Genomic DNA, 26,167 nt, shown 5'->3' on the forward strand with positions numbered 1-26,167 from the left:
CGCGTCCGTGCCCGCAGCCGGGAGGCGGGTCCCGCCTGCGGCCTGCGGGTATCCCGGAGCCGGGTGGGCGGGAGCGCTGCGGCCGTGCTTGGTTGTACCTTCAAATCCACAGCAATGGCCACAGCGAACCGAGGGGCTCCCCAGCTGCGCGCTGGCTAATGGAAAATAAACACCTTCTTGAACATTGCCCGTGATGTACATAAAGCTCCTGCATTGTTATTGCGTGACTGACCAGAAGTGGCTGTGATAAAAGAGTGAACAGCTGAAAGCAAACTGAGTGTGCAGTGCTGCTTTCTCCAAATCTTCGGCATTAGCTAGTGGGCAAGGGCGTGCAGAGAATGTCTGATCACTTGAGGTGAAAAGGGGGACAGCAAGCAGGACTTGGAACAAAGACCTAGGGGCACGGACGCTGTTTTGTACTTGTTTAGGTGTAGACTAAAGCTGGACTGGTCACTGACACACAACACTCACATCAGCACAGTACATTCCCCATTCCAGCCTCCCTTACTTCACCTCCTTTAAGTCCTCCACAGGCACCCGGTCTGATGAGGCAGAAACACATGGCACAGGGAAAACACAGGGATCACCTACACTGCTCAGGCCTGTGCTCTGTCCCCAGGCTTTACTCCATAACAATAACAAAAACATCAAACGTGTCTGGATTTATTTATTCTGTTAAAAGGCTTGGCTGTTCAACTGCAGGGAGAACGGCCCAGTACCAATTTCTCCAGTAATACACTGGGCAGACCAGAGACAGAACACAACACCCACCATGGCTCCTCTGTCAGCACAAATGGTTTCAGCATCCCCCTAGAGAGAATGAAGGGAAGGCAGACACAATGGCCAGCCCATGCCAGGATTTGGAGAGTAGTCTAAAACACACGAATGCACTGGTGTCTGTTCTTCATCATTATGGAAGGAGTCACTGCACCTTCAGCTGGAATGAGGGTATTCCCTCATGCTCCCTTCTGTGCCCAGCTGACCGTGTGCATGCCAACACACAGGTCTGCTTTTGTTGGAAGATGGGAAGACAAAGCTACTGTAGGGTTAAATGCAGTGACATTTCCTCTGTTACCAGACTTTTTGTCTCTCCCCTTCTCCTACTGCAAGTCTTGGACATTGATTTGGTAACCCAAAAAAGCAATCTGTTAAAACTTAATAAAAATAAAACAAAAAACCAAAAAAACCCTGGTGTAAACACACCTGTTTTTCCCCTGCAGATAACCTGTAACATTTTCTTGCATCAGAGATCACAGAAAAAGAATCCGAAGTTGTCAGGACTAGCCAACCTGTGAGGCATGCAACTGCTCCCCTGGTCTTCTGAATGTCAGGTCAATGAAAAGCAAGGGGGCACCTATTGCAGGCTGCCAAGGCTCATTCTCTCCCCTGTGGGCTGGCAGGATGTATATAAACCACAGTGTTGAAACAAATTGTACCATGGGGCAGTGCTGAAAGATAAATACCTGCCTCTGTCCTCTACCTTATTGTTTGATCTGCAGCCTAGACTCATCAGTCCTCATCCGAGCTATCCTCTGATTTTTCATCAGCAGCCACTTTCCAGTTCTTCCTCTTGCTTCTCTTCTCTGGTACTTCACTGTGCCTCTCTGACACAGAATTGTGACGTTTCTTTCTCTTTTTTTGGGGCCGTTTCTCTTTTTTCTCCTCAGATTCACTGTCCTCAGAGCTGCTGGTGGTTGAGCTGCTTGCATGAGAAAAGTCACTTTCCTGCCCAGAAGAGGAGGTAGGTTCCCTGGCAGGCACTTTCCTGGTCTTTTTCTTGCGCTTGTGTTTCCCTTTTCGGGTGCTTGAAGTCTCCTCTTCTGAGCACTCACTCTCCTGGGAAGAATCTGATGATGTTCTCCCCTGCTCCTTTTTCTTTTTCTTTCGCTTTTTGTGTGAGCGCTTTTTTTGCTTCTTCTTGTGCGATTTCTTGGTTTTTTTCCGTTTGTGAGATTCACGGGCAGTTTGCTTTCCTAGATGAGATTTCTTCTTCCCATTAATAGCACTTTGTTCATCTCCTTCTTGCTGGTCACTGTAGAAAGAGCAAAGGATGACTAAAAGGAAGCAGACAGGCAGCTACATAGCAGTTGAGCCTCTTCTGTCCCAAAGCTTTAAGCAAGCCCGTCATTTGGCTAGAGCAGGGAAGCAGATGCTTTGACAGACGTGGTAGCTGCATTTTTGTTTCAAATACGTATTAACAGTTTGGGTTCACACCTTATTAATACCTCTGTTTAAGGTATTTGAGCCAGAACCAAGGAAAATATGTACTGAAAGCCACTGAGTGATGAAAGGTTGTTTATAGCAGGTTACTTCAAATCTGTAAGCCTGACAAATATTGTATGTGATGATTCTGTTAGGTGTAGTTTAAAAATAATTAATTCTGTCTAAGATCTTATTTTATAGTTAAGCCTCCACTCCTAAGGGTACTGCTAGATTTTGTATTTTTCAAGTAAAGAGAAACACAGAAAATAAACGCACATTACAATGGAAAGGGGAATGTGGAGCGTTTCGAGAGGGCATATACTGAGCTGATTTGGATTCAGCCTACCACTCTGGCTCCCTGTTGGCCCAGCCAGACCTTCCAGATTCGTAGCATTTTAATAACTCGAGCGAAAGCTAAATGTCTAATTACTATAAAAGATGCAATCCCCTCCTAAGACTCAGACAAGGGGAACCAGATTAATGGACTAGATTTTCTTCAGCGGGTATCTGTAACTAAACAATACTGCTTTACAATCAAGGCTGATCTATATTCAGAACTTAAAATTCAGTTTGACAGAGTAAGATTTCAGACACGTTTGTATGCCTAGTTGCCTTACCTATCCGTATCGAATTCTTCAGGATACAACTCTTTATAGCCACTGTGACCCCATCTGTAAGAAAGCAGAACCAGCTATTAGAAACTGACAAGGTGTTTAAGGAAAAAATGTAACTCTGAAAAGACAGAGCCACAGAATGAACACGAGTTTAGATAGCAAAGAAGGGCTATCAGAACCTTTCCAACAAAAAAAAGGAAGGAAATATGACTGATTTGGTTTGTACTATTTAAATATACCCTGTGTTCTCAGCTTCTTTTCCATTTCTAATCAGGGATAACTTGAACTCAAATTTCTTTAAAATAACCCTGGAGAGCACTAACTTGCATTTTTCGAATTTTTAAGCCCTAAGCTAAGCTTAGGGCTGAGCTTTTGCTGCTAACTGTGACTTAAGAACTCTATAGTTGAACTCGAATAAGGTATTCTGTGACACTGCGTAAGCTCGTACGTGTTACTTACTCTCAAAACGAAATCAAGCATTATTTTATAGGAATACATACTGGAAAGACAAATGTACTAACTTCTTGGAACACGACTCCCAAAAGGTGGTTTAATTAATTATAATCACAGAACATTAATTCCCCCACAGACCTGTCTGGCATGTTGGCTTCACATTCATACAGCTTTTTATTCCAGGATCGGGCCCTGAGGAGATCATCTTCAACTAGGTCAAGAAATTGCGAGTTCTTTGTTTTCCAGTCAGCCCTGTGGCCCTCCTCATCAAAGCCATCGCTGCGCATCCGACTGCTACGGAAAGAGAACAGTTGTTCGTCAGCTGTCGGCTCTGATGCAGAAACTTTCTGAACAAGGGGTTAGACTAGTGAGAGGAACAAAAACCCAGCAAGCCTTGAATGGCCATCTGTGTGATAAGACCAGCTATCATTTTAATAGAATCACCACTAACAGCTCTCACAAAACCTTACTGTTGCGGTTTAAGCCCAGCTGGTAACTCAGAACCAGGCAGCCACTCACTCACTCCCCCTCTTCTTCTCCCTGCCCTGCTCCCAGAGGGATAGGGGAGGAGAATCCAAAGAATGTAAATCCCAGGGGTGGAGATAAGAACAGTCCAGTAACTGAGGTATAATACAAAACCACTACTACTACCTCCAATAATAATAATGATAAGGGAAATAACAAGGGAAGAGAATATAAAACTAAAAGGGGAAAGGAAAAGAAAACAATAAACACAAGTGATGCACAATACAATTGCTCAGCACCCGCCGACCGATACCCAGCCCGACCCGAGCAGCGATCTGGGCCTCCCGGTAACTCCCCCCAGTTTCTATACTGGGCATGATGTCCTGTGGGATGGAAAACCCCTTTGGCTACTTTGGGCCAGGTGTCCTGTCTCTGCTTCCTCCCGGCTTCTTGTGCCCCTCCTCACTGGCGGAGCGTGAGACTGAAAAAGTCCTTGATCGGATTAAGCATTACTTAGCAACAACTAAAAACATCGGTGTGTTATCAGCACTGTTCTCAGACTAAATTTGAAAACACAGCACTGCGCCGGCTACTAAGGAGGAGAAAAATAACTGTTACAGCGGAATCCAGGGCACTTACTCATTAAGGAGAAAATAAATATATGTGTAGTCTGACTTCATACACTGTAAACACACGTTCATCATAGAATGCTCCTAAAGTGTTGTAACAAAAAAGAGTTCAGCAACTTAGCACTTAAGTCAAGACAATTAACTCCTCTAAATAACTAAAACCCACCTGGAGGTGTCTGACAGCATTCTGCTCTGCCTTTTCCAGTAAGTCTCTTCTGTTTGCTTCTCCCACTCCCTTATTTTCCACATTTCTGTCTCTTCCTGAATCTGAAAGTCACAGAAGGAAAACAAGAGTAACCTTAGGGAAACTTTACAGATATGTAGCATGTAACATCAGCTCAACACTCCTACTAACAAAATCCACAACAAGCTTTCCTACCATACTTTCCTACTACATACAGATTATTTTCTTCTAGCTGTAACCAAAAGGAGAACCTCTTCAAGGTAATACCCTAATAAAGCACATAAGGATGACAGCATCAGAAATGGTGGGTTTGCCTGATTTTGCTCTCTCATCTGTTTTGGCTGCCCTGCCTTGTTATTTATTACCATCCTAAAGATACATACTGTTAGAGAATTCACTATATAAATATCAGCTGAGAGGACCAAGATGACATGAGAATTAACACGACAGGCTGATAAAACACCGCATGCAGATACTGAGTGGTTTGGCACATATTTATGTTTATGGACACTGACTGGAAAAGTGATTTTATAAACATATGAAATAAACGAGTTGGACCTCCTGAATTATGTCAGGAATTAATTAAACAATTTGTTGAAGTTAACGGAGTTTCTTAATCTGGCACTAAAATACTGCCTGTGCACATTAACACAAAGTTCACGTTCTTTGATGCAATTAACAATACACAGACAGTACAAGAAAAAAAGACAAACCAACAGTTAAAGATTTGCTACTTTTAAAAAGGCAAACCAGAGTTTTCATTAAAGTTCTGAGAAAATATGCTCGATAGCACAAATGTTATAGGTGAACCTATACACACATACATACATATGCACATCCCTCACCAGGATGCGAACTCAAAACCAGGTTAAACTGAAAGCGAGACTAACGGTGTTTAAGCGGCTCGTTTCAACAACCTCCTTTCCTCTCTGCTTTCCCCATCTCCAGATCACAACCCGGGCATCCCTCCTGCCGCAGTGCCCGCTCCGCACCACCGAGGAGGCAGAGCGGTCCCGAGCCTCGTAGATGCCACAGGGCAACACGCAAGTGATGCCCAGGGCACCCGCACTCGGACCCGCGGACAAAAGCCGGCTGCAGAAGCGGGCACGGGGCAGAGCCAGGCGGAAAAGCCACCGCAGAGAGGGGGGACAAGGGGCCGCCGAGGCCGGCAGCCCCCACCGGCCCCGGCCGTACCTTGTTGTGCGCGCCCGTGTGCCGGATGACGTTCCGCAACAGCACCTTCCCCACCGGCACCCGGGACATCCTCTCGCCCTACACGGCCCCGCAGACGCCGGCCCCACCGGCACCCCCGGGCCCGCTCACCGGGGCACCCCTGCAGCCGGGGAGCGGCCGGGCCTGCTCTCGGCTCCCGACCGGACGTGGTCCCCGCACAGTGCCTCCTTCTGGCAGCACACACCGGGGCCCCGAGCCGCGGCTACCGCGGGGCGCTGGGGTCCCGCGGCGGCTCCGGGGGGGGGAAGCGGGCAGCTCCCAGCTCCGCCGCGAAGCCGCCGGGCTCAGGACGAGAGCGGCCGCGGGACCGGGACGCGCGGAAGCCGCGGGCGGACGGGGAAAACGACGGACCCGCCGAGCCCCGCCTTTCCGGCGGCCGTCGCTAGGCGACCGGAGGCAGCCATGGCGGGCGCGGCGCTAACGCGGGCCGCGCAACTCTGGTCGCTGCTGGACGAGATGGCGGAGAACGAGCCGCAGGCCTACCGCCGGCTCCTGCAGCAGCAGCGCGCCGAGGCCGAGCGGTTCTGCGCTGCCCCAGAGCCTCACCTGTGCCTGCGGGCGCGTCCCGCGGTGGGTGCGCGGGGTCGTGGGCTCGGCCTCCCGCCCGGGTGCTGCGGGGCGGAGCGCTCAGCCGCGGGTCGGTCTCTTGCAGGGTGGCGTCGGGAGGCCGCTGTTCATCAATGTCTGCAGCTGGAGAAGGGTCCCGGCGCCCAAGGGCCCCGCTGGCCCCACACCGGTCAGTGCGGGGCCGTTAGAGGTGTCTGGCGAAGGAGGTACGTCCCAGAACAGTTGTGCCTCGCCCCGGATGCGTTTCTTCCTGCACTGCTGCATTGCGTGGCGAGCACACGCAGATTGTCGCTGTAACAGGGGGTGGTGCTGTGCCGTGGCCAGCTCTTAGCTCGGGGTGTTTCTCTAGATGAGGTTGATAAGAGTCGGCTCTGCCCAGAAGCCACGAATTACTCTCCTTTGCTCTTAAAACCAAGTGACTATAAAGAACACGCTATAAAGACCATGCTACACATGGTGCCGTAGCAATAATTCTGACACATAACTTACTTTTATAGACCTTTACAGCATTATAGATATTGCGTATAACCCAGATGTTCTTCAGAGGGGACAAGAAAACCCAGAAAAAATGGAGCACTTGATCCATTTGACACTTAAATTTGTTGAGGAACGATGCAACCTTACTCTGTCTCATTTGTACACCATTGAGTCATTCAAATTGAAGGGAAGCCTGGAAATGATGCAGCAACGTCTGAGAGGAAGGCAGAGGCCAAGTCCACATCTCGGTCAGAACACAAAGAAGGGTATGTAGAGATAGGCAGTCACTCTTCTTTGAGGACCTATTAGATTCTCCAACAAATTTACTCAAGCCTCATCTCTAACCCAGTTCTTGCCTTAAGCATAAACGCTTCCAAGTAGAAATATTCGTACCAGATGTTAGTTTAACCCTACTGCCCTATCTGCATTCATCCCTGGCATTTTACAGTTGAGAAACTGTAGTGACATTGGAACAGCATATTCCATTTTTCCTATATCCACTAGGCACGGGAACTCTCCTAGCATTTGATTCTTTGAGGTGCTTAAGTTTCTTTTGCCCCAACCTGAGTAAAAGGGATTGCTGCTGTAACAGGTAGTCTGAAAACAACAACTTTTAACCCATTGGCAATAAAACGTCATTGTTGGCAAAGGAAAACTGCCAGTAACAGCCTTCAACTGACAAAACTGCTAATGACAAATCAGTTAAACCTTTCATGATGTATTTGCCAAGTGTCATAACATTACACTTATGTAACGGAGTGGTATGTGTGAAAAATTTCTTTTTCTTGAAAGAACTAACACTCGATGAGCTGCTACACACGATGGGAGCTGAGGACTGCAGCAATGCTTCGGTGCTGCTGAAGGAAGAAAGTGTGACACAGTCTAAAGGGCATCTGATAGAGGAAATTGCTAGTACTGAAATGCCAGAGAAGCTAAGTACCCCTGTCTATGAAATGATCACTGTAAAGGATGCAAACAAGAAACCACTCAAAATTGAACTCAGAATTGAATTGCCTAAGGTTAGCTCTGTTTCTGAGTGCGAGCTGAGAATTTCAAAGGTAAGCTGGCAGAAATAACGATCTTGTGTTTTCTGTCTAGTATCCAATTCCTAGAAATGCTCACTGCTAATTCGTTGTCAAATAGTTAATCAAGTATTTTGATTTTCTTGGTTTAGGATGACATAATCATTGAAGTCCCTGAAAAATACAAATTACAACTAGATCTGCCAGAATTGGTGGATGAAGAAACAACTACAGCGGTATTTAACAAAGGAAAACGGGTATTGTTTATCACAGTGCTGGTTGCCAAGCCAGATCCTTAAAGACTGCATTCTTCTGTCCAGTTCATGTTCACAGATGACAGAACAAGGAAAAAGCTCAGAATGAGAATCCTAACTTTCAGATGGTGATGAGTTGGGTTTCTTTAAATTGACCTTCTAATTTTCAGGGGTGAATACCTCAAATGCATGTAGAAAAGGACATGGAGAAATATTAACACCACAAAAGTCAGGACAAAAATAAGTTAAAAAGAATTGCAAATATTCAAGAAGTAACTTGAATATGTTAACAGCTGTAGTAAAGGACCATAAATGCATACAGGCTTTACTACATCATTCATTTTGCCTTAAGGTACAGCAGCAACAGTTGTGAAGTGTTTTTGCTAAATAAACTGATTACTGGATAAACATGGTTATTGCAGCTCTCACATGTATTTAATGCTGGAACAACCAGCAGAGGTGTGTCCTACACAGTTCTACAAGTTGTCCTGCATGGTGTTCCTGGTCTCTAGGACAATCACTGCTGATTTTAATTGGAATATGCTCTGTAGTCACTGAATATGCTTAACCTCAGTTCTTACTGGTTTGGTAATCTCTGAATGAGACCATAAAAACCAGACCGATTCTGTACCATTCAAAACCACATCTAGAGATTCAAAGCTCAGGAACGCCTGGAGTGAAGCTAGCAACCAAAAACAATCTCGCAGCACTTCAACTAGGAAAACCACCTGCATTATTTTACAGTAATGCACCAAATACAAAGTAATACAAAGCAACACAAAACAACTTCAAGGATTACTAAGCATTACTAGAATTAATTGGCAAAGGGACAAACAAACGTTTAAGTGCTCTTAAATCATGACTGATTTGGGAGTGTGTCAGTCTTACGGCTTCTATGACACGTGCATTACAACCATGCTTCTGTACTGATACTCATCAGATCAGAAATGGAAACAGACAAATTGGTTTCGTGCTGCAACTTCAAAATGCAGGCTGACAAAAGTGCAGTTAACTCCCAGCTTTCCCCATTCTCTGTTTCAAAAGAGACTCACAAGGCTGCATTGAGAGGCTGTTCAGTGGTTATAGTTGCAAGTTTGAGGTGAAATTCTACCACTGCATGAGCAGAGCTGGCCTGTTGCAAGATGCAAGCAGGACCAGAAGTCACTATCAGCACTCAACGCACAAGCACTGGGCAGGATTTTCTGAGTTGCAAATGTTCCAGAGTGAAAGGTCCCTGTAACCAGAATTTGAGGTGCACTGCAGCAAGGAAGCCAGGAAGATTCGAGTTCACTGCTACATGATACTAATAAAGCATGTATTGTTTTGGAACATTTGTGATTACAATTTAAGGTTAATAGGGTGAGTTTCATGATCAGACTGATAGGCTAAACAGCAGTACAGTAAGCGACACACAACTGAATACAAAAGCACTGGAAGATGTTTTAGTAGTTGTCAATTCCAAACATTTAATAGAACGTAGGTTCACTAGAGCAAGTCTGGAACCAAGGTATTTTAGAACATTAAAGAAAAACCAAACCTTTAATGCACTTTTTTGCTTAAGCCAGGCAGGAAAACCAGGTATCACAGCAACCAGACATTAAATAGTTCCCACAAAAATATTTAATTTCCATAGTATTTTCTTCCAGTATCTTTAGTGAATGTTGTAGAACTTTACAGGAGACAGTACTTAATGCAATATACAGAATAACAGAACAGCTTTAACTTTTTCTTTCCTTTTTTTAAACTTCTACCCCCTTGTAATTCTCCTGGTCACTTTGCAACTGCTACGTAACCATCCTTTTTACATTAAGATTTCCATGTGGAAAATGGAGTTTAAGAATATTCAGCACTGCACCCCTTTCAGGATACAATGACCGGGGTAACTGGACACAAGTCCAACATTTTACATCGAAGAATCAAAGCATTTTACATACAATATACACATGGTAGCACATTTTGCAGCTTACTGAGGCTGGAACAACAGTAGACAACTCGGAGCAGAACCGTAGTACCAGTGACTAACTCAGAGCTTCCTATGTTAGAATGATTGAAAAAGAAAATTCCAAACATTTGAGTCATCACAGGATTAATATCCACTGATGGGATTATTAGCGTGTGATTTGCCTATATTGGGTTCCAGCACACAGATTCTCTTGAACATCCTGCAAAATGGTTACTTCCATGGCATCCTTGGCTGATATTAACTTAGCAAGAGGAACAGCAATTAGAGTTTTCATACAAAAAGCACATGTACGTATAAGTCCACAAGGAGACAAGCACTCCCTGTGGTATCTGAGAGCTGTGAGCCCACGGATATCAGTGCTCTTAAAGTGCTCAAAAGGGATCACATAGCTGAGAAGGTCCACACCAGTGCCAAATTCCAAAGAGAGATTTGGAATGCTAGCACTTGGCCTTCGAGAAACTATTCCCAGGCGCTTCAGTCCCTTGGTGCATGTCATACCCACCCCAGCAGAACAGGATAGTAAGGGAATTCACCTTTCGCTAACTTGTACGTTTCAGTTACCATCTCACCTGAACTCCTGTGAAGAGATGTTTATAAATCAAATGGCTAAGAACACTGAGGTGATGAAATTGCTTGGTACGCACCTCCACCTCCCCATTCACCCTAGTTTAGAAGCAGATGGCAGTACGCATACTGCCTGGATCATTTTTAAATCTGGGATGCTTAACTCTGTTTTGGAAGAGTTTGCAAGTTCACTGTATAAAAATACAGTATAGCTGTACTATTGCTCTGAAAAGCACTTTTGCAAACTTTTTCTGTACAGACTGGTAATAACATTACCAGATAATATAATACATATTTAAAATAAAAAAGGAACTTTTTTAATAAGTCTGAACACTCACGTCTAAATAGCTTGTTTAAAACAAAACAATGTGATCCAGAAAATCTTTGCTTGCATGGTTAAATTATAGCAGCATGGTTACTGGCTTTTCAAGGAAATTCTTGAACTCAGCAAGCCACTGTGCTCCAACTGCTCCGTCTACAACACGATGGTCACAGCTAAGTGTAACAGACATCACACTGGCCACATCAAATCTGAAAGAGGGGAAAAAGGAAAAGGTTAATACAATCCTCTGCAAGTCAGTGCCATCAACGAAGCAAAAATAGCTTTTATCAGAGAAACAGCAATAACGGTGCTTGGCAGCAGATGTTTCTCCCTTTGGACTTCTGAAAAAGATTACATCATATAGCAGAATCATATTAATCCTTTTTCTACAATTAAGAAACACATTTGTATGTTCCCTTTAGGACAGGAAGCTCATCTATCCTTGAATCACATGAACAACCTCACACAATCAAAGACAGACAGCCATTTTACCAAATAACCTCCAGTTTCCTCATGTGTCAGTGACAAACTGTTAACACATTTAAGTAATCCAAAACATTCTCCTGAATGTATGCAAGGTCAATCTTCAACCAAGGCAATGTTATACACAAGATACTTGAATTATAATCCCTCCCTCAGGTTTTCCTTAAATGCAAATTTTAGCAAGTTGTTAAAGAGGAACCAGTGCCTAAACTGCTGTGGATCCCAGACTAGGCCCCAAAGAAAGAAACAGCCTCTCCTTAACTTGCAAAGAAGTTGCAAGAAAAATGTATGGCAGGTCATTAATCAGTCAGTGCATTTCTCTTTAACCCGTGCGACCCCTTTCCACAAGATCTCACTGTACTTCAGAAGGTCATGAAAGCAGTATATCAACTTTTTAAAATCAGCAGCTCAATATATGCAGAATCAGATGCACACCTACCCTTTCTCGTTATCCGCTGGCACCAGCCTTTTCTCTGAGGAACCAACTGCAAGGATGCAGGCTTGAGGTGGATTGATAATAGCACAGAAATTCTTAATCCCATACATTCCTAAATTGGAAATTGTGAAAGTACCACCCTACAAGAAAAACACATTCCTAGTCAAACTCACAAAAGCTATTTCATGTGGAATATTAACAAACATGGCTAAAACATCACAAAATAGGCTTTGCTCCTTCTGAACAGGGCTTCTGAACAGAAGTCAAGGGCAGTAATGTTTAACAGCAATTGGAGTTTCTCACCTGGAATTCATGAGGTTGAAGTTTACCTTCTCGGGCTTTGGCTGCCAAAGAAACCACATCCTTACTAATGGAAGCCAGGCCCTTTATATGTGCATTAAACACAATAGGGGTTATAAGCCCTGCAGGAGTATTAACTGCAACGCTAACATCCACTACATGATTTCTGCAAGACACAAAGGAGATGCTAGTTACTCATGGTAACAAAGACAGTAATTTTCAGAGCTGTTTGGACAACTCTAAATTAATACTGATTTTGCAACAATTATTTCACCTTGCACACTGGCCTTAGATGCAAAGTTCTTAGCACTTCAACGAAAGCCTCTCAACCTTTGCATTGTATCTCTCCCTCCTTTCCCCCCCCAAACCCCAGCAGAAGGCCTGCTGTTTTGCCATGAGCCCTCTACTGAACAAAGTTTCTGGCTTTGACTGTACCATAAACTTACTGTCTAATAACTGTGTCCATCCATGAAGAATTTGCCTCAGGCACCTTCAAGCAAGCCAGAGCAGAAGCTTTAATTATGAAGTCGTTGACAGAAAGCTTAGTGTTACCTGAGACCATCTGTAAATAACGAGATAGGAAGCGTCAGTTTGTCTCTTACACATTACCTCAGTTAACTTGGATAGTCACTGCCATGCAGGCCTGTCTAAAGAAACTGTTAGAAAACACACATACTACTTGTAAAAATCAATATTTGAAGTGCCAAGATAGTTTAGGAGGTGAATACATCTCTTGTAATTTAAGAAGGTACAACCTTTTTTAATGTCTGTTTTTCCCCAAAACTTGGCTTAGAATTATTAGTTTGCTTAAATTTTCTACTCTTTTTATTCTTAAAACCTTTCTATCCTTCTGTCCAACTTCCCAGCTGGAATAATTGCACAACACCAAGCAGAGTAAAGTGGCCCTCTTGGGGAAGTCAGAAATCAGTGCACAGAGCCTGGGTAAAAAGTCTCATTCTATCACAGACAGTCCAGAACTGATGCACAACAGGTAGAAAAGGCACTGAAAAGACTTTTTTCCAAGCCAAAATGGCATATTACCAAAAAGCCAAGTGGGTAAACCTGTGAAAGAATGCAGCTTTCCCCACACACACGCTCTCACTGTGCCTAAATGCTTTACCTGATTGAGTTCTTTCCTTAGCACCAGTACTTCTCCCATATTTATATCAATAGAAAGGTAGTAGTGAGGTATTGTTTGTTTAGACTGCAGCAGCCGCTGAGCAATGACCTGAGGGTATACAACAGAAGCAATGAAAACAAATGAACTTGGAAAATTCATGACTGCAAAGAATCCTCAGGAAGGAATAAAATCTTCTTACCTTCCGAATGTTGCTGATAGGGATATCTGTGAAGGTCCCCTCTGGTGCTGCTGCAACTGCAGCAGCTGCAGGAACTGCCCCTACTGCTGGAGCCTGCAATCAGAGAAAGACAGCATAAATCACAGGACTATCCAAATATCAGTTCTGCAGAGTAATTCGGTATGTGGGACAAGTGCTGAGGCTAAGTTGCCTCTTGCTTAAGAGCAGCAGATATTTCTACTCTCTAGCCTCACCTCTCCAGTATCCACTAGGTTCTAAGTCCTATATTTGATTATTAAATGTAGAACTTCAGTCATTTAAAAATGCAACACTGATACACGCTGCTGTGAAGCTCCAAGAATAGTAAGTCCTGCTAGATGGTTGTTCTGTGCACAGCAGAGGGATGCCAGAAGGCACTCACAAACCGCACTTGGCCACATCCCCTCCAGCAGCACATAAAGCAACACTTCCATCATCTCATATAATAGACAAGTAATTGAATAACAGTAGATTTGTGGCAACAGTGACAGCAGGTTCTTCATTCACAAGTCTGGCTTTCATTCTAATTGCCACTTTCAGCAGTCACTTGGGACTGGGCTTACCTCAATCCATAACAACGTCGCAACCGGCTGAAGGGTTGGGAATACACAAGTTTGTTTTTCCCCCTCAGTGAAATACCAAAGGACAAATAAAGGAAGAAAACTTCATCCGTGTTTCTGACAGATTAAACTTTACAACCTAACAGTCACCAGAGCCCACACAGTGTCACAGCCCAACCAAACCAGTGAGAACAGTTCCATATAGTAATTGCATTTCTGTAGAGCCTTTCCATCACTATAATAAAATATCTATTCTTACAGATCTCATGCCTACTCACTGGAGCAACCTTTGATGGCACAAATGACTCCACATCTTTCTTTATGATTCTACCATCTGGTCCAGTACCTAAAAGGGTCAAAGAAAAATGTAAAAGGATTTCAAGTATCCGCAACAGGGCATTGCTTCTAAAGGTACCAGTTTTATTCAACAGAGAGAAGTCACTTAACACAACCTCTGGTGAGGACAGCTGCATAGTCAGGATGTTCCTGATAGGGAGGAAAGAAAAGAACAGGCAAGTATATATGTAGGAGGACAGACACTAGATAGTGAAAGTAAGGAAGCAGAAAGGCAACCTACCTTTCACTTGGGCAAGGTCAATTCCTTTCTCTGCTGCGATTTTCTTTGCCAGGGGACTAACCAGGACCCTTCCTTTCCGGGGAGGCAGCCCAGCTGTAGGGACTGCTGGAGTGGAAGGAACAGCAGGCTGAGGCGGCGGAGCAGCAGCAGGAGTTGCCACCACCTTAACAGAAGAATCAAAGCCATTAGCTTCGGGATCATTCAGCAAAAGCTTTGAAGGTACACTAAGAGAACAGGACCATCCAATTATCAGTCTACAGAATAGCAAAAATAGTCACTAATCTAAAAGAATTTTCAGATTCAGAGAAGTTTCTCAGGGCTAGAAATTACATCAGAAGCTTCCTGAGACCAACTAAGCTGCCGAACTATACACCCAAAAAAAAAGGTGAACCAAGTAACTTATGCTCCTGGTTTCCAAGGATGAGGCGTTAGAACTGGCACAAGCAACAGGCTGGAGAAGAGACTGTAATGAGTAACTATCTGCTCCAGTTTTCGGAGGGCAAATTAGCAATTACTTCTTAGGTCACCTCCCACCAACACATGAGTTGGCCTTGCATTCACAGAATCATAAACATTATTGTTGCCTCACACTGTCAAACCAGCAGAACAGTTCAGATCAGACTACTTTGTGGTGTCCATAACTTCTCTCACATTCTAAGAACTGTCCTTACTGGAGGAGGAGGAGGAGGGGCAGGAGGAGCTTGTGCCTTGATGTCTGCTACCGCGGTGGGCTGGTAGTCAGCAAAGGCTGGAATATCAGACTCTTTCTCCACAATGATGCAGAGAGCTGTTCCTAATGGCACATCTCTTGTTCCTTCAGGCACTAAGATTTTTGCCAAGTAGCCTTCCTCCTGCACTTCAAAGCCTGTAAGGGAAAGAAACAAAACTGGTTAAGTGCCTGATGCAGCTGAGGAGTTCCTCTAAATGCTGCTTCTAAAGACTTTGGTAACTAAAACTGTGTCCTATATTTAGTAGGCAAGAGAATCCTTTTCAGGGCAACTACGAGGGAAAATCTCCATGCACTGCACATTACTAAGAAGGATTGATGAAGAAATAGGATGTGGTTTTAGGAGCTCTGATAGTTAGCTCTCCAATGGAATGAGAAGTTAACAAAACTTGTCTTGGTTGCCCCACAGATTCATGTCCTGAGCAGCTAGCAGAACAGTTAGCACAGAGTGAACTCTGGATTCTCCTCTTTAAAGGGCACCTCATCCATTCTTGGCTTTGGAGTTGACTCACCTATTGTGGCTTTATCTGTCTCAATTTCTGCCAGTAAGTCTCCCTCATTCAGTTTCTCCCCGACCTTCTTCTCCCATCTCTGCACTGTGCCCATTGTCATGGTAGGTGACAGGGCAGGGAGAGTGACCTGTGAAGTCAGAGAATACAAGAGGATCAGATTTTGATAATACAGAAGGAACAGGAACACAGTTTTAACTCCTGACTAAATGCCTGACTACCTAGAGAAGCAGCCAGCCCTTAATGCACTCCTAGATCTGGCTCCATTACAGCAAAGAAGAGTGCTGTCTCATATTGCTAGCTGGCTTCTTTTATCAAAGCCTAAGCAAGAAAGCAAGCAAAAGCAAAGAGCAAGAAATCTACATCTCGAAATAATTATTCCCACCATTGCACTGGGAATGTCTTGCAGCTGCTATCTGCAAAGCAAAAAGGAAGACTGAAGCAAGTCACTTTGTGACAAAGGTTTGGCCCCTTTAAAAGCTATACAGACTTATCTTCCAATAAGCACTCAAAGATGTTGTAAGTTTGCACGTACATATTGCTGTGCAACAAATATAGCACGGGTGAGTACAGCTTCAGGGCAAAACTGGACAGATAAGGCAAGCAGTGTGAAATAAGCACATTTAATAGCTAAAACACAAGGCAGATTAAGAAGCCTTTAATTAATTCTTTGTTCAATTACTGATTTTGCATAACATGTCGAACGAATCAGTTCCCACATGTATCATCTGTGGAATGAGCTTTACTAGGAATGTCACAGAAATACCCTGCTGCAAAGTGCTCAAATACAACAATGGTAGGTGTACACTTCAACATCTAAGCAAGGAAACAGATTATCCACAAATACAACTCATTATGAGTCACCCACAAACACATCTAGTGTGTTCATCAGAGTATCAGAGACTTGAGTTCTGCCCCGAGATGTTAAGCAGGGCTTATTCACAGTTAGCACAAGGTCTTTTTATATCAGCACTGTCCAAATAATGCAAATACAACAGGTAGTTTCTCTAGACTGCTTAACAATCCTAGAGAGACAAGTATCTCCTCTACTAGCAGCTGGGATGCTAACGTTTCTGAAAAAGCTTACTGGGACCTGCCCTAACACCTGCTTTAAGCATGCAACAATTCGAGTGGCACATACTCCTGCCATTGTAACTAATAACTTCGCACTTCAAATAGTATTTATGATAAAATGCCCTGGAGCTAGCAATGCCAAAGATGGAAAATGAGTGCAACAAGCCCTAAAGCATGAGCAATGCTCTCTTACCTGCATATGAGGAGGGTAAGAGCTGCCAGGAGCCTGAGGAGAAGGCTGAGGTGGTGGTGAGGGAGCTGCAGCTTGAGGGGGAGGCACTGAGGCTGCAGGGGGGGCAGATGCTGCAGAATCTAGAGTATAATTTTTAAAGGCATCAATATATTCAGGCCTAGAAGAAAACACAGAACCACAAAAACCAGTCAGGTGACTGTCTCTTAAGCCTTTCACACAGACACTAAGAAACCCCAAGAGAGAAAATTCAACTCAAGGGTTAGCAAAATACATACTTTTCTACTGTGATACATATTATGGCCCCAATAGGAACATCCCTTGTTCCTTCTGGCACCAGGATCTTGGCCATGTAGCATTCATCCAAGCTCTCAAAGCCAACTGTTGCTTTGTCTGTCTCCACCTTTGAGAGAGAAGAAACCGTTATGGCAGCAGAAAAGACCAGAGTGCTCAAAGCTTTGCTGTCTGATAGCATAGGGCCACAGCACACACAGGTCTGGAAAAAATCACCCTGTGGCACCAATCCTAGGTAAGGATGCTCTCAAACAGGTTATGTGCTGCTCCTGCTCAGAAAGAAGAAAAGCAGCAACCAGTTTTGAAAGGCTATTAGCGACTTGTTCTCAACAGCATCCGCGATCTTGAACCCAAGAGATCTGTTCGAGTGAGGACAACCAGGGACAGAACCCAGGATGCACACAGAGCTCATCGCTAACGCAGCACACCCTGTGCCCCCAGAATACCTCTGCTATGAGGTCCCCTTCATTGATCTTGTCACCCTCCTTCTTTTCCCAGCGTGTAATGGTGCCCATCTGCATCGTGGGGGACAGAGCTGGCAAGGCCACCTGTGAGGAATAGGGCAGTGTTACAACCCAGACAGTAGGAACCCCAAGTGTAGAGCAGAGATAGGTCCTCAGCAAAGGCTAGAACAGAGGGCACAAAAGAGAGCCTCTGCAAATACCCAGCAGGTCAGGACTGCCTCCATCCTGCTGGTAAGACCCCAGGGCAAACCAATAGGGGGGTGCTGAGATGGGGCTAAACAAGAAAGGGAGAAGCGATGCCAGGGGACAAAGAAAGGTACAGGGAAAAAGAACCTAGTGGTGAAGAAGGCGGTACCCATTGATGGCAGAAGGACTCAAAGGAATGAGAACCGCGGGAGTTGGGAAGAGAACTGCAGTTTCCCCGGGGCAAACTGAGCAATGACGGGAAACATGACACAGAGAAAACTAAAGGCTGCCTCCGAAGCAAGGGGGGCATGCGAGCCCCGGGGGGGGACCCAACGGCTACCGGGGCGCAGACGTTATGGGGGGAGAGGGGGCTGCCAGACTGCCTGGGAATGGGGGGGAAGGAGGAACCTCTCACCTTCTGGTGTGCCGGGAGGCTGCAGCAGCGGCACGGGATGAGCCGAGGCCAGGCAGGAGGCAGCAGGAGCCCGCCAGGCCGGTGCAGGGGGCCGCCCCACACCGGGCCGCGGTTCAGCGCTCCAGCCCCAACCGCCGGTCCGCGGCCGGCTCCAGCGGCACTGAGCGCTCGGCAGTGCCCCCGAGGAGCCGCCGCCGCGCCCCGGGCCACTCGTCGTGCCAACACCCGCCACATGCTGGAGCCGGAGCCGCGGCACCGCCGCCGCCGCTCGGTGACCTCCGTGCGGGCACCGCGCCGCACAGCCCAGCGCGACGCTACCGTAAAGCGCGGCGGGGCGGGCTCAGCGCGTAATGGCGGCGCTGGGGGGGCCGCGGCGGCCTGAGGGGTGCTTACACGGGGGCTGCAGCGCCCGTAGGGCCCGGGCGGTGCAGGTACAGCCTCATGGCTCAGGTCAGCGGCAGGAGCCTGTCCACAATGAGAAAGCGGGGCTGTAACCAAACGTGTACACTGTATGTTTGCGCAACACGCACCCACAGTTGCAGCTAGCCCTCTTGGATCGTCCTGGTCGCTATCACATGGCTTCGATTTTAGCAAGAGCCCAGGTTTGGCTGGAGCCACATGAAGCCAGAACGTGTTCTGTGCCCGGGATCCAGCCGAACAGGTTCCCCCAACCAAAGGCTTGCCCTTTGGAAGCAAGGAGTGTTTTACAAGGGGTCGGAAAGCACAAGGGCAAAGTGCTGGGCTGGCTAGCACCATGCACAGTAAAATCCCACAAAGCGCTTAGCTGGCTAGTACCGTACACAGTAAAATCCCATCGTGTACGTTACTGCTGTTTTAACACGTTACACGATGAGGAGCGGCTGCTCCTAAGTGTGTAGGACTTGACTGAGCTCAGCCAGTTGCAGCACTTCACACAACCTGCGGTGTAGCAGTGAAATCTGCTATCACCAAGGCAGCTTAAAAGCTTGCGTATTCTGGGTTGTTCATGACAGTTTTAAAAGTAATGGAAATTTTACTAACACTCCGAGCCTGCTCTTCAGAGTGTGCAATCCTAAGTCTGCTCATCTCCAAAGTCTCAGAAAAAAACACACGCTTTCATACAACATTGTGGAAAAGTGATAGAAAACATTTTCTCCAGGACCAATGGGAGGCTAACATTAAGCACTGTGATTTATTCACTGTATCCCTATCTGTGCCTTCTCATTTCAAAGCCATCTTCACAAGCACCAAACAGCCTCAGTTTGCAAACCCTGTTTTATTGAGATAACTGGTCCATTAATCCAAGGCTTACTCAGGCAGGTATGTCTAGTTCAAATGTACAGATAAAACTTCACTTTCCTAGAGAACAGGCTTTAGAATAGCTGCCATAAGTGATGAATGCAAACATCAGAGTTTCTATGAAAATATAATCTTACACAGACCATGTATGTTACATAAGCAAGGAAAGTAAATCTGAAGAAAGTTTGGACAAAACCAGATTAAACCCAGTGAAAAATATGAATCCTGGCTATGATATTAAGAGCACATCCCTAGAATAAACCCACTGAAGTCAGTGTTATAACAAACTGATTTAGTGCCAAACTGACTTAAAACGCATCTTTTGCCTTTGTCAAAGAGAAACATACAGCCAACAGCTTTTCCACCTGATACTTCTTAACCCTATGCCTAACATCTCTTAGCTCCTCCAGACCCCTTTCTCTCAATCAATGCAAAGGTAAAAGGTCTGAAGGAGGCTGCAGCATCAATACAGAAATAAAGCTGAACACAGATTGTGCATGGGATATAGCGTATCAGAGCAGCAGTCCTTCAGCTTCAGTGACAGCAGTTCCAACTTCGCTATCACAGAGGAGAGCTGCATATAGGAACCCAAGAACAAAGCATTGATATCAGTTCTGTCTTAGGAGGTGTCTTTTTTTGTCCTAGCATAGATGAAAGGTACATGACTGCCACATCTAAAAAGCAAGCCTTTTCTCCAGTCTTGCTCTTTCTCAAATATAGCCCATTGTTGCTCTGGAGAACATGTGTTTCCAGATAAGATTCAGTCCTTGGCTCTCTAGTGGCAGTGAGCATATTAAATGTGACCATGGTTAGTTATCTGAGCTGATCTAAGAACAAGAAGTTGTTTACTGTATCAGATAACAACTTTTTTCTTCATGGGAAAACTGGATAGCTGTGGGCAAGGATTGAAGACTTATCCATTAGAAGCTCTGATCATATTAACAAGCTCCTGTGTCTTCAGTGCTCCAAAACCAAACTGCTCATCTTTGAGTAGCAGAGAGAGAGATGGAACTGGCAACTACAGACCTTGAAAATTGTCTTAATTTTCTCCATAAAATTGTAGCCTGCGTGCATGGCTCTTGCCAAAATAAAACTGGTGTGTAAAAGCTGAAGCAACAAACACTTGCGAAAAATTTGCAATTCAGATACAATTGATTTCAGTATAGCAACCCCATGCTCTCTTTATGAACACACTAGAGATCATGCAACAAAGAAATTATTTCCAGGGAGGAAGAAAATCTTTGTTTCTTTTCCAAACAGAGGTATTCCCCTCCCCCCCCCCGACCATTGATGAACTTGTTAATTGATGAACTTTCCTACTGCTGTCTGTAAGGAGAATGTCACCATAACAAATTGTCCAGAACAGGAGGCATGTTGTGTTGTGCCAATGTGGCACAGAGCCACAGAGGCACATAGCAGCCTCGAACTACTTCCTGAACAGTGAAGCAGTGAGAAAATAAATAGTATTGTTGATGTCCATTAAAGCTCACAAAAATATAAAATCCAGCAGGAACTGGTTGGATTTCCATAGTAAAATAAAAGTTATGAGCCCAGACAATAGAAAACATCTCAGCAACCACGAGAAAATGAGCAAAACACAGTATAATGCGTGCAGAAATATACAGAAAGCACTTGCACTAGTATAAAAATATCCACAGTCCTCAGACAAATGTAAACTGGTACAAAATAATTCCAAGAACAGGAACATGTTTACAAAAGGACATGTTAATATAAAACAGTAAAACCAGGATCAGCTTCTCCCAGACTCATGCGCAGCACAGACACACAGGTAGTCCACGGAAGGGCCACATGGACCGAGAATGAGCAGAACCTTGACTTGCCATAAGTCAACAGTGCCTGCGGTACATCACAGCCAGTACTCTGGAAATTCAACTGACTGCCAGCAGAGGGTCAGAGACAGGCAATGCAAGAGCAAACAAACAAAAAAACCCCCACAAAACCAAAAAGGAAAACCCATCCTCAGGGATTTTAGGGCTTGTCCTTTCCCAAGTAGTCATTTATTTCCTGATCATTCAGGCACCCCAGGAACAGGCATACCAGGGCGATGGGGTTTGTCCTACTGGTGTTGACAAGTATTTAGTGGCCCTGGCAATGAGTGGACAGCAGCACACAGTGATGCTTGTGGTAGGTGGTGAGAAACTGTCTGCCTTGCCGAAAGAGGAGAGGGCAGGAGAGGAGGGAAAGAGGCTCAACAAGGAGAGGGGTTGAAGTACCTCAGGGAAGCAGCCGATTCCAGCTCCCGCACAAATGAAATCCTTCAGCAAATAAGCAAGGACCAAGATCCCACCGTCCCCATGGCAACAAAACAAACCCAGAATGCCTCAGAGGTGAGTACAGCTTTGGAGAGCAAGTGGGAAAAGCTGGGCTAGGAAACAGAAGCCTGAGTTTGGGAGAAAGGGAGTTTTGCCAAGCTGGTGATCTTTTCTTTAGACCTTGCGTAAAACCTTATGGAGACTCTCTTCCCTCCCCAGGTCACTTTTCTACACTGTCAGTCCAGAATGTCCAGGAAGTTCGCTCTGCTCCTGCAACACATGCAAGTCTAGAAACAAAGTTGGTAAAACCTTCGGCTCGCATCATCTAGAGGCTGCTTCTGACTCTTGAAGGCAAAGCTTCACATTTTTGCCATCGGTGCAGATCTGTGTACTAGCATGTACAAGAAACAGACTTGAAATGCTCAGATCACAGTCTGCAGCACATACTGCAGGAATGGAGAAGCAGGGGAAAGGAGCAATGCATCATTAAGGCCTTCAGGGTTTAGTTGACAGGACAAAGTAAGGTGTTTCTTTCCCATGGACCTGTCATTTCAGTCTCAGAACACTGCATTTGGGCACTGAAAGTCAGATGCCAGGTGCCCATGCACACAACATGCATTGCCCGTTGTTTGCAGAGAAGCCCTCTGTTTTTGGCAGCTTGATTTGGACTCCTTCCAGGACACAGGCTGTTGGTCATTCTTTGAGTTCAGCAGCCAGTTACAGGTTTCCATAGTGACAAGACTTCAAAGCTTGATTAATTCTCTCCGTGGTCTTCTTCCACCCAGGCCACAATTTTCCCCTCCCAACCAGGAATGATGTCATCATCATGGAATACCTACAAAAGATATAAAAGGGAGTCTAGTCATGTCTGGAGTCTGGACACCACTCTTGTACAGTATGAGTGGATGCATTAAGTCAGAGATCCTAGTTCAGATTTCACTACACAGCCCAAAGAACATGTACCTCATCATCATTCACATGTCTGAGTAATCTTTTGGGGGTTTAGGTAAAAAAAACCCCAACAAACCAAAACAACAGATTAGGCCCCTTCTTTAACCAGCAACCATCAAGATTATTATTGGCATGTATTTGACAGGAAAGGTAAAATAAAAGAGACGAAACAATGCCTTTTCTGATCCTGACTACCATCTTCAGCTGTTTCTGTCATAAAGCTGACTGCTTCCAGAGAGGGTAACCCTCTGCACTTGTCTTAATCAATTTGTGAAACAGGAACTATCCCAATAACTTTTAATGAATCCAATCCGCACTGACACAAACCTGAGTATAAAGGGGGCTGTAATGCACTACACCAAGGAAAAGATGCCACAAAGTTCTCTCTGAAAAACCTTTAAGAGAAAGTAGGAAATGTTTTTTTGAATAAACCACATTTGCCTTACGTATCTCTCACTGCAACAGGTTTTATAAAGCCATTGAAAGGGCTAAAAGTGTAGCCTGGGTTTTTGCCCAGTGTCCCCTGAGCAGTGGTGTGCCACAGACTGTCTTTGCCAGTAGCCAGCTCTGCCCAACAGGCTCTGCAACCCCCAGGCAACTGCAGTCACATTCATGTAATTGCTCTGTCTGGGCATGAAAACATCCCACTTTAGCACCTTAATCTACAGAATCAGACAGCTTGTTTGGGGGCAAGTTCAAAGATTTCATTAGTTTAGAAGTGAGGTGACCACAGTCTCCAGGGTTGTGTGGTAACACTGAACCCAAGGTGGCCGACAGCTAAATTCCACTTACCTCCTCCTTGACTGTGCCAAACTCTGGATCCAGGGCTTTGAAATGGTACCGGTGAGTTCCTTCACGATCAATAGCTACCTTAAAATCCTTCAGAGTCACTTCCCCTAACCTGCAAGGGAAGAGTTTGGCACCATCCTATGGTACACTGTTACCAGATTTAGCTCAAGTGCAATAACATGGCACGCAGAGCCACAGCACGCAGTGGCATCCTGGCCACTGGGATATGAAAAGTGTGTCCCTCCAGGAACACAGCTGTCAACCCCAAGGCTGAGCAAGAATTGCCTCCTGATTCATAAACAACAGCCTTTTTCACTTTCTCTTTTTCATTGACAACCACACTTGTCCTGTACTACATGCCACAATAGGACTGCTTGGCTGCTTTCTCCTGCTCCTGGAAGTTAATAAAAGAGATGAATCTCTTACGGCTCTAAAATAATTGCATCAGCTAGGGGACTGCTTTAGGCGGTTTCCCCCAGACAATGGTATGAAATCCAATGCCCAAGTTAATGCACAGCAAATTTGTGCTAGTTGCGACCATACCCAGAAGAGATCAGTCTAATGTGTTAAGGGAAACAAGCACCTCCCACATCAGTGTCAGCAAGGCAAAGCCAGACCTCACCTCTTTGGTATGTTGACCATGAAAGGTGTGAGGGAGCGGTCAGTGAAGTATAACACTTTGGTGCAGGCACTGGTGCTCATCACGGGAGTGCTGTGAGAATGAGGCAGTTCTGCAAAGAAGAGAGCACGATCATGGAGGAACAGCCTGTCTGCTGCCACAAGAGGAAACAAAAGGGGTGGCTCTGTCTTTTCCCAGTACCTACAGTCTCCTACAACCTCACAGACTGTCTAGGTGACGTTTACAACCCATGTTGGAAAATACAGCATTCATGATGAAAAGCAAATGTGGAACTGCTGCATCTGGAACCAAGAAAGGTGTCAGAAAGGGCTGTGCTGTTATGCATGTATGAAAGGAGCTGGACACTGACGGCAGAAGAGGGGAAAAGGCAACTGTACAGTTTTCTGTGTCCACTAGATGGTGCAGACCAGCAGGAAAGCTGAAATAACATCGCATTTCCCACTCATCCCAAGGAAAATAGTTTGTCATAGTTATTTATACTGCAGTACTACTGAAGTGGCCCAAACAGACTCCCACTGTGATGGTGCTTTACAAACAACCAGCTATAGATTGCCTCTGCCCCGCTTCCTTTGCAGCAAAGTCTAATCTGTACAGCAAATGACTAAAGGGAGGAGAGTCAGCTCTGGTAAAGGGAATAAGAAGCTGGAGGTGGTAGATTCCCAAGGAGATACTACACCCTGGACTCTGGCCAGGAAACCTAAGCAATGAATTTGGCAGTAGGAAGGCTGGAGCTCAAAGGCACTTACTGGATTTGGGAGGCCAGGAGTCTCTACACTCATTTGTTGCTCTGCTTGCTGGTGATTTCCCCCGCGTCTAGAGTGCAAACCCAAAAGAGTGAGAAGAAGGTGTCACTTCCCAGTTGGAGTTCCCATTGCTGCTTAGCTCTGGGTTGTGTGCAAGGGGAAGAAATTAAGAGCAAAGTGCCTGAGGAAGGCTTTACCCTTCTCTCTTGCCTCTTCTGCGTTTCCACACGGTACAGGCGTTCCATTAGGCTGGAGATGCCTTGCTCCAGGCTGTCAATAGTGTGATGCTGTGGATCGTGGCCACTGAAACTGTTCCTGAGGCTGCGAAGGGCATCACGAACCAGCTGCAAGTCACTTGTCTGCCCAAGAGAACACAAGTCAGACTAACTTCAGGCTGCTCTCTTCCCATCTAAAGCCACAGGTCTTAGAAAGGGGAAGTATCTCTGCAGCCTTCATCTGCATCTGGCTGGGAAAATAGCCCATAGGTACACTTACCCCTCGGTGCGCTGTGGGAGCAGCTCCTTTCCCTGCTGTCTGGAGGAAGCCATTGCTCTGAGCGCTATGACCAGTGCAAGCCATCACCTGTTCAGGGGAAGATGCGTGTGCCACTAGGAATGCAAGTGTTAGGACCTCCCCAAAGATTCCAGTTTGTGAACATCAAAATGATGAGAGAGCACGAAAGCTTCCCACATTGGTGATATCCCATCTTCTATCAGATAAATACACTCAGTAAGGAGAGTGCAGGCTCTCCTGTAGGTCATGATTCCTCTCATACAGGTGGAGAAGAAGAGGCAGAGACAGGAAGGGGCTCGCTCCTACATCAGAGGGCTCTGCAAGTTCTAGTAAGTGTTCAAGTGGTATGTGCAGGGACTGATAGTGGGGCTGGCACTCTTTCCACCAAGACAGTTCCAAGTGCTTAATAGCAGGGTCAGTAGGAAAAGGAGGAGATAAGAAGCTAAGCTGTGGTCTAACCATTAGCTAGTGTCTGAGCT

The 26,167-nt window shown here is 45.4% G+C and overlaps 4 protein-coding genes across 10 annotated transcripts in view; 1 reads left to right on the plus strand and 3 right to left on the minus strand.

Moving 5' to 3' along the window:
* Window positions 1–652: 652 nt before the first annotated feature.
* NKAPD1 (NKAP domain containing 1) lies at window positions 653–6,637 on the minus strand. Of its 3 annotated transcripts, none has more exons than XM_030505353.1 (5): window positions 6,327–6,637; window positions 4,530–4,630; window positions 3,408–3,563; window positions 2,820–2,873; window positions 653–2,032 (listed from the first exon to the last, which is right to left on the minus strand). In XM_030505353.1, exons 2-5 carry the CDS (start codon window positions 4,610–4,612, stop codon window positions 1,510–1,512), a joined length of 816 nt encoding a protein of 271 aa, XP_030361213.1. In that variant the 5' UTR covers window positions 4,613–4,630; window positions 6,327–6,637; the 3' UTR covers window positions 653–1,509. The 3 variants fall into 3 exon arrangements, with proteins under 3 accessions (XP_030361213.1, XP_030361212.1, XP_030361211.1); XM_030505352.1 differs by lacking the exon at window positions 6,327–6,637 and adding an exon at window positions 5,871–6,130; XM_030505351.1 differs by lacking the exon at window positions 6,327–6,637 and adding an exon at window positions 5,742–6,128.
* Window positions 655–18,843, minus strand: DLAT (dihydrolipoamide S-acetyltransferase). 2 transcript variants are annotated; one of them, XR_003994263.1, is made up of 19 exons: window positions 18,502–18,843; window positions 17,883–17,984; window positions 17,421–17,545; window positions 17,146–17,302; window positions 15,882–16,008; window positions 15,314–15,507; window positions 14,643–14,805; window positions 14,344–14,411; window positions 13,488–13,580; window positions 13,289–13,396; window positions 12,615–12,730; window positions 12,172–12,334; window positions 11,872–12,008; window positions 10,967–11,158; window positions 6,327–8,306; window positions 4,530–4,630; window positions 3,408–3,563; window positions 2,820–2,873; window positions 655–2,032 (listed from the first exon to the last, which is right to left on the minus strand). XR_003994263.1 is itself a non-coding variant. In XM_030505348.1 (14 exons), exons 1-14 carry the CDS (start codon window positions 18,733–18,735, stop codon window positions 11,029–11,031), a joined length of 1,917 nt encoding a protein of 638 aa, XP_030361208.1. In that variant the 5' UTR covers window positions 18,736–18,843; the 3' UTR covers window positions 7,909–11,028. The 2 variants fall into 2 exon arrangements, 1 of the variants encoding a protein (XP_030361208.1); XM_030505348.1 differs by lacking the exons at window positions 655–2,032; window positions 2,820–2,873; window positions 3,408–3,563; window positions 4,530–4,630 and having other exon boundaries at window positions 7,909–11,158.
* PIH1D2 (PIH1 domain containing 2) lies at window positions 6,152–8,521 on the plus strand. Of its 2 annotated transcripts, XM_030505349.1 has the most exons (5): window positions 6,165–6,350; window positions 6,433–6,553; window positions 6,845–7,090; window positions 7,617–7,882; window positions 7,999–8,521. In XM_030505349.1, the coding sequence occupies exons 1-5, from the start codon at window positions 6,183–6,185 to the stop codon at window positions 8,143–8,145; spliced, it is 948 nt and encodes a 315-aa protein (XP_030361209.1). In that variant the 5' UTR covers window positions 6,165–6,182; the 3' UTR covers window positions 8,146–8,521. The 2 variants fall into 2 exon arrangements, with proteins under 2 accessions (XP_030361210.1, XP_030361209.1); XM_030505350.1 differs by lacking the exon at window positions 6,845–7,090 and having other exon boundaries at window positions 6,152–6,350.
* Window positions 18,844–19,737: 894 nt separating the features above from the next.
* Window positions 19,738–26,167, minus strand: part of DIXDC1 (DIX domain containing 1) — a 34,799-nt gene continuing 28,369 nt past the window's right edge. For all 3 annotated transcript variants that reach the window (XM_030505356.1, XM_030505355.1, XM_030505357.1), the window contains 6 exons: window positions 25,671–25,757; window positions 25,373–25,534; window positions 25,179–25,245; window positions 24,415–24,523; window positions 23,796–23,904; window positions 19,738–22,887 (listed from right to left, as the gene is read on the minus strand). In XM_030505356.1, the coding sequence (XP_030361216.1) occupies window positions 22,807–22,887; window positions 23,796–23,904; window positions 24,415–24,523; window positions 25,179–25,245; window positions 25,373–25,534; window positions 25,671–25,757 (615 nt within the window). In that variant the 3' untranslated portion in view covers window positions 19,738–22,806. The remainder of the gene's footprint in view (window positions 22,888–23,795; window positions 23,905–24,414; window positions 24,524–25,178; window positions 25,246–25,372; window positions 25,535–25,670; window positions 25,758–26,167) is intronic.

Source organism: Strigops habroptila, chromosome 17 (genome assembly GCF_004027225.2).
Source record: "Strigops habroptila isolate Jane chromosome 17, bStrHab1.2.pri, whole genome shotgun sequence".
In the NCBI taxonomy this organism is placed as follows: domain Eukaryota; kingdom Metazoa; phylum Chordata; class Aves; order Psittaciformes; family Psittacidae; genus Strigops; species Strigops habroptila.

Excerpts from the sequence above, each read along its gene's own strand:
- NKAPD1 (XM_030505351.1), bottom strand. The coding sequence starts at position 5,810 with ATGTCCCGGGTGCCGGTGGGGAAGGTGCTGTTGCGGAACGTCATCCGG. Across the intron at positions 3,564-4,529 it reads ATGCTGTCAGACACCTCCAG|CAGTCGGATGCGCAGCGATG; the intron begins GTGGGTTTTAGT and ends CTCTTTCCGTAG. Across the intron at positions 2,874-3,407 it reads GAAGCCAACATGCCAGACAG|ATGGGGTCACAGTGGCTATA; the intron begins GTCTGTGGGGGA and ends GCTTTCTTACAG.
- DLAT (XM_030505348.1), bottom strand. The coding sequence starts at position 18,735 with ATGTGGCGGGTGTTGGCACGACGAGTGGCCCGGGGCGCGGCGGCGGCT. Across the intron at positions 14,412-14,642 it reads TGACCTTGCCCAAGTGAAAG|GTACTGGACCAGATGGTAGA; the intron begins GTAGGTTGCCTT and ends TGACCCTTTTAG. Across the intron at positions 13,581-14,343 it reads TGCCATCAAAGGTTGCTCCA|GCTCCAGCAGTAGGGGCAGT; the intron begins GTGAGTAGGCAT and ends CTCTGATTGCAG.
- PIH1D2 (XM_030505349.1), top strand. The coding sequence starts at position 6,183 with ATGGCGGGCGCGGCGCTAACGCGGGCCGCGCAACTCTGGTCGCTGCTG. Across the intron at positions 6,351-6,432 it reads GCCTGCGGGCGCGTCCCGCG|GGTGGCGTCGGGAGGCCGCT; the intron begins GTGGGTGCGCGG and ends GGTCTCTTGCAG. Across the intron at positions 7,091-7,616 it reads CGGTCAGAACACAAAGAAGG|AACTAACACTCGATGAGCTG; the intron begins GTATGTAGAGAT and ends TTTTCTTGAAAG.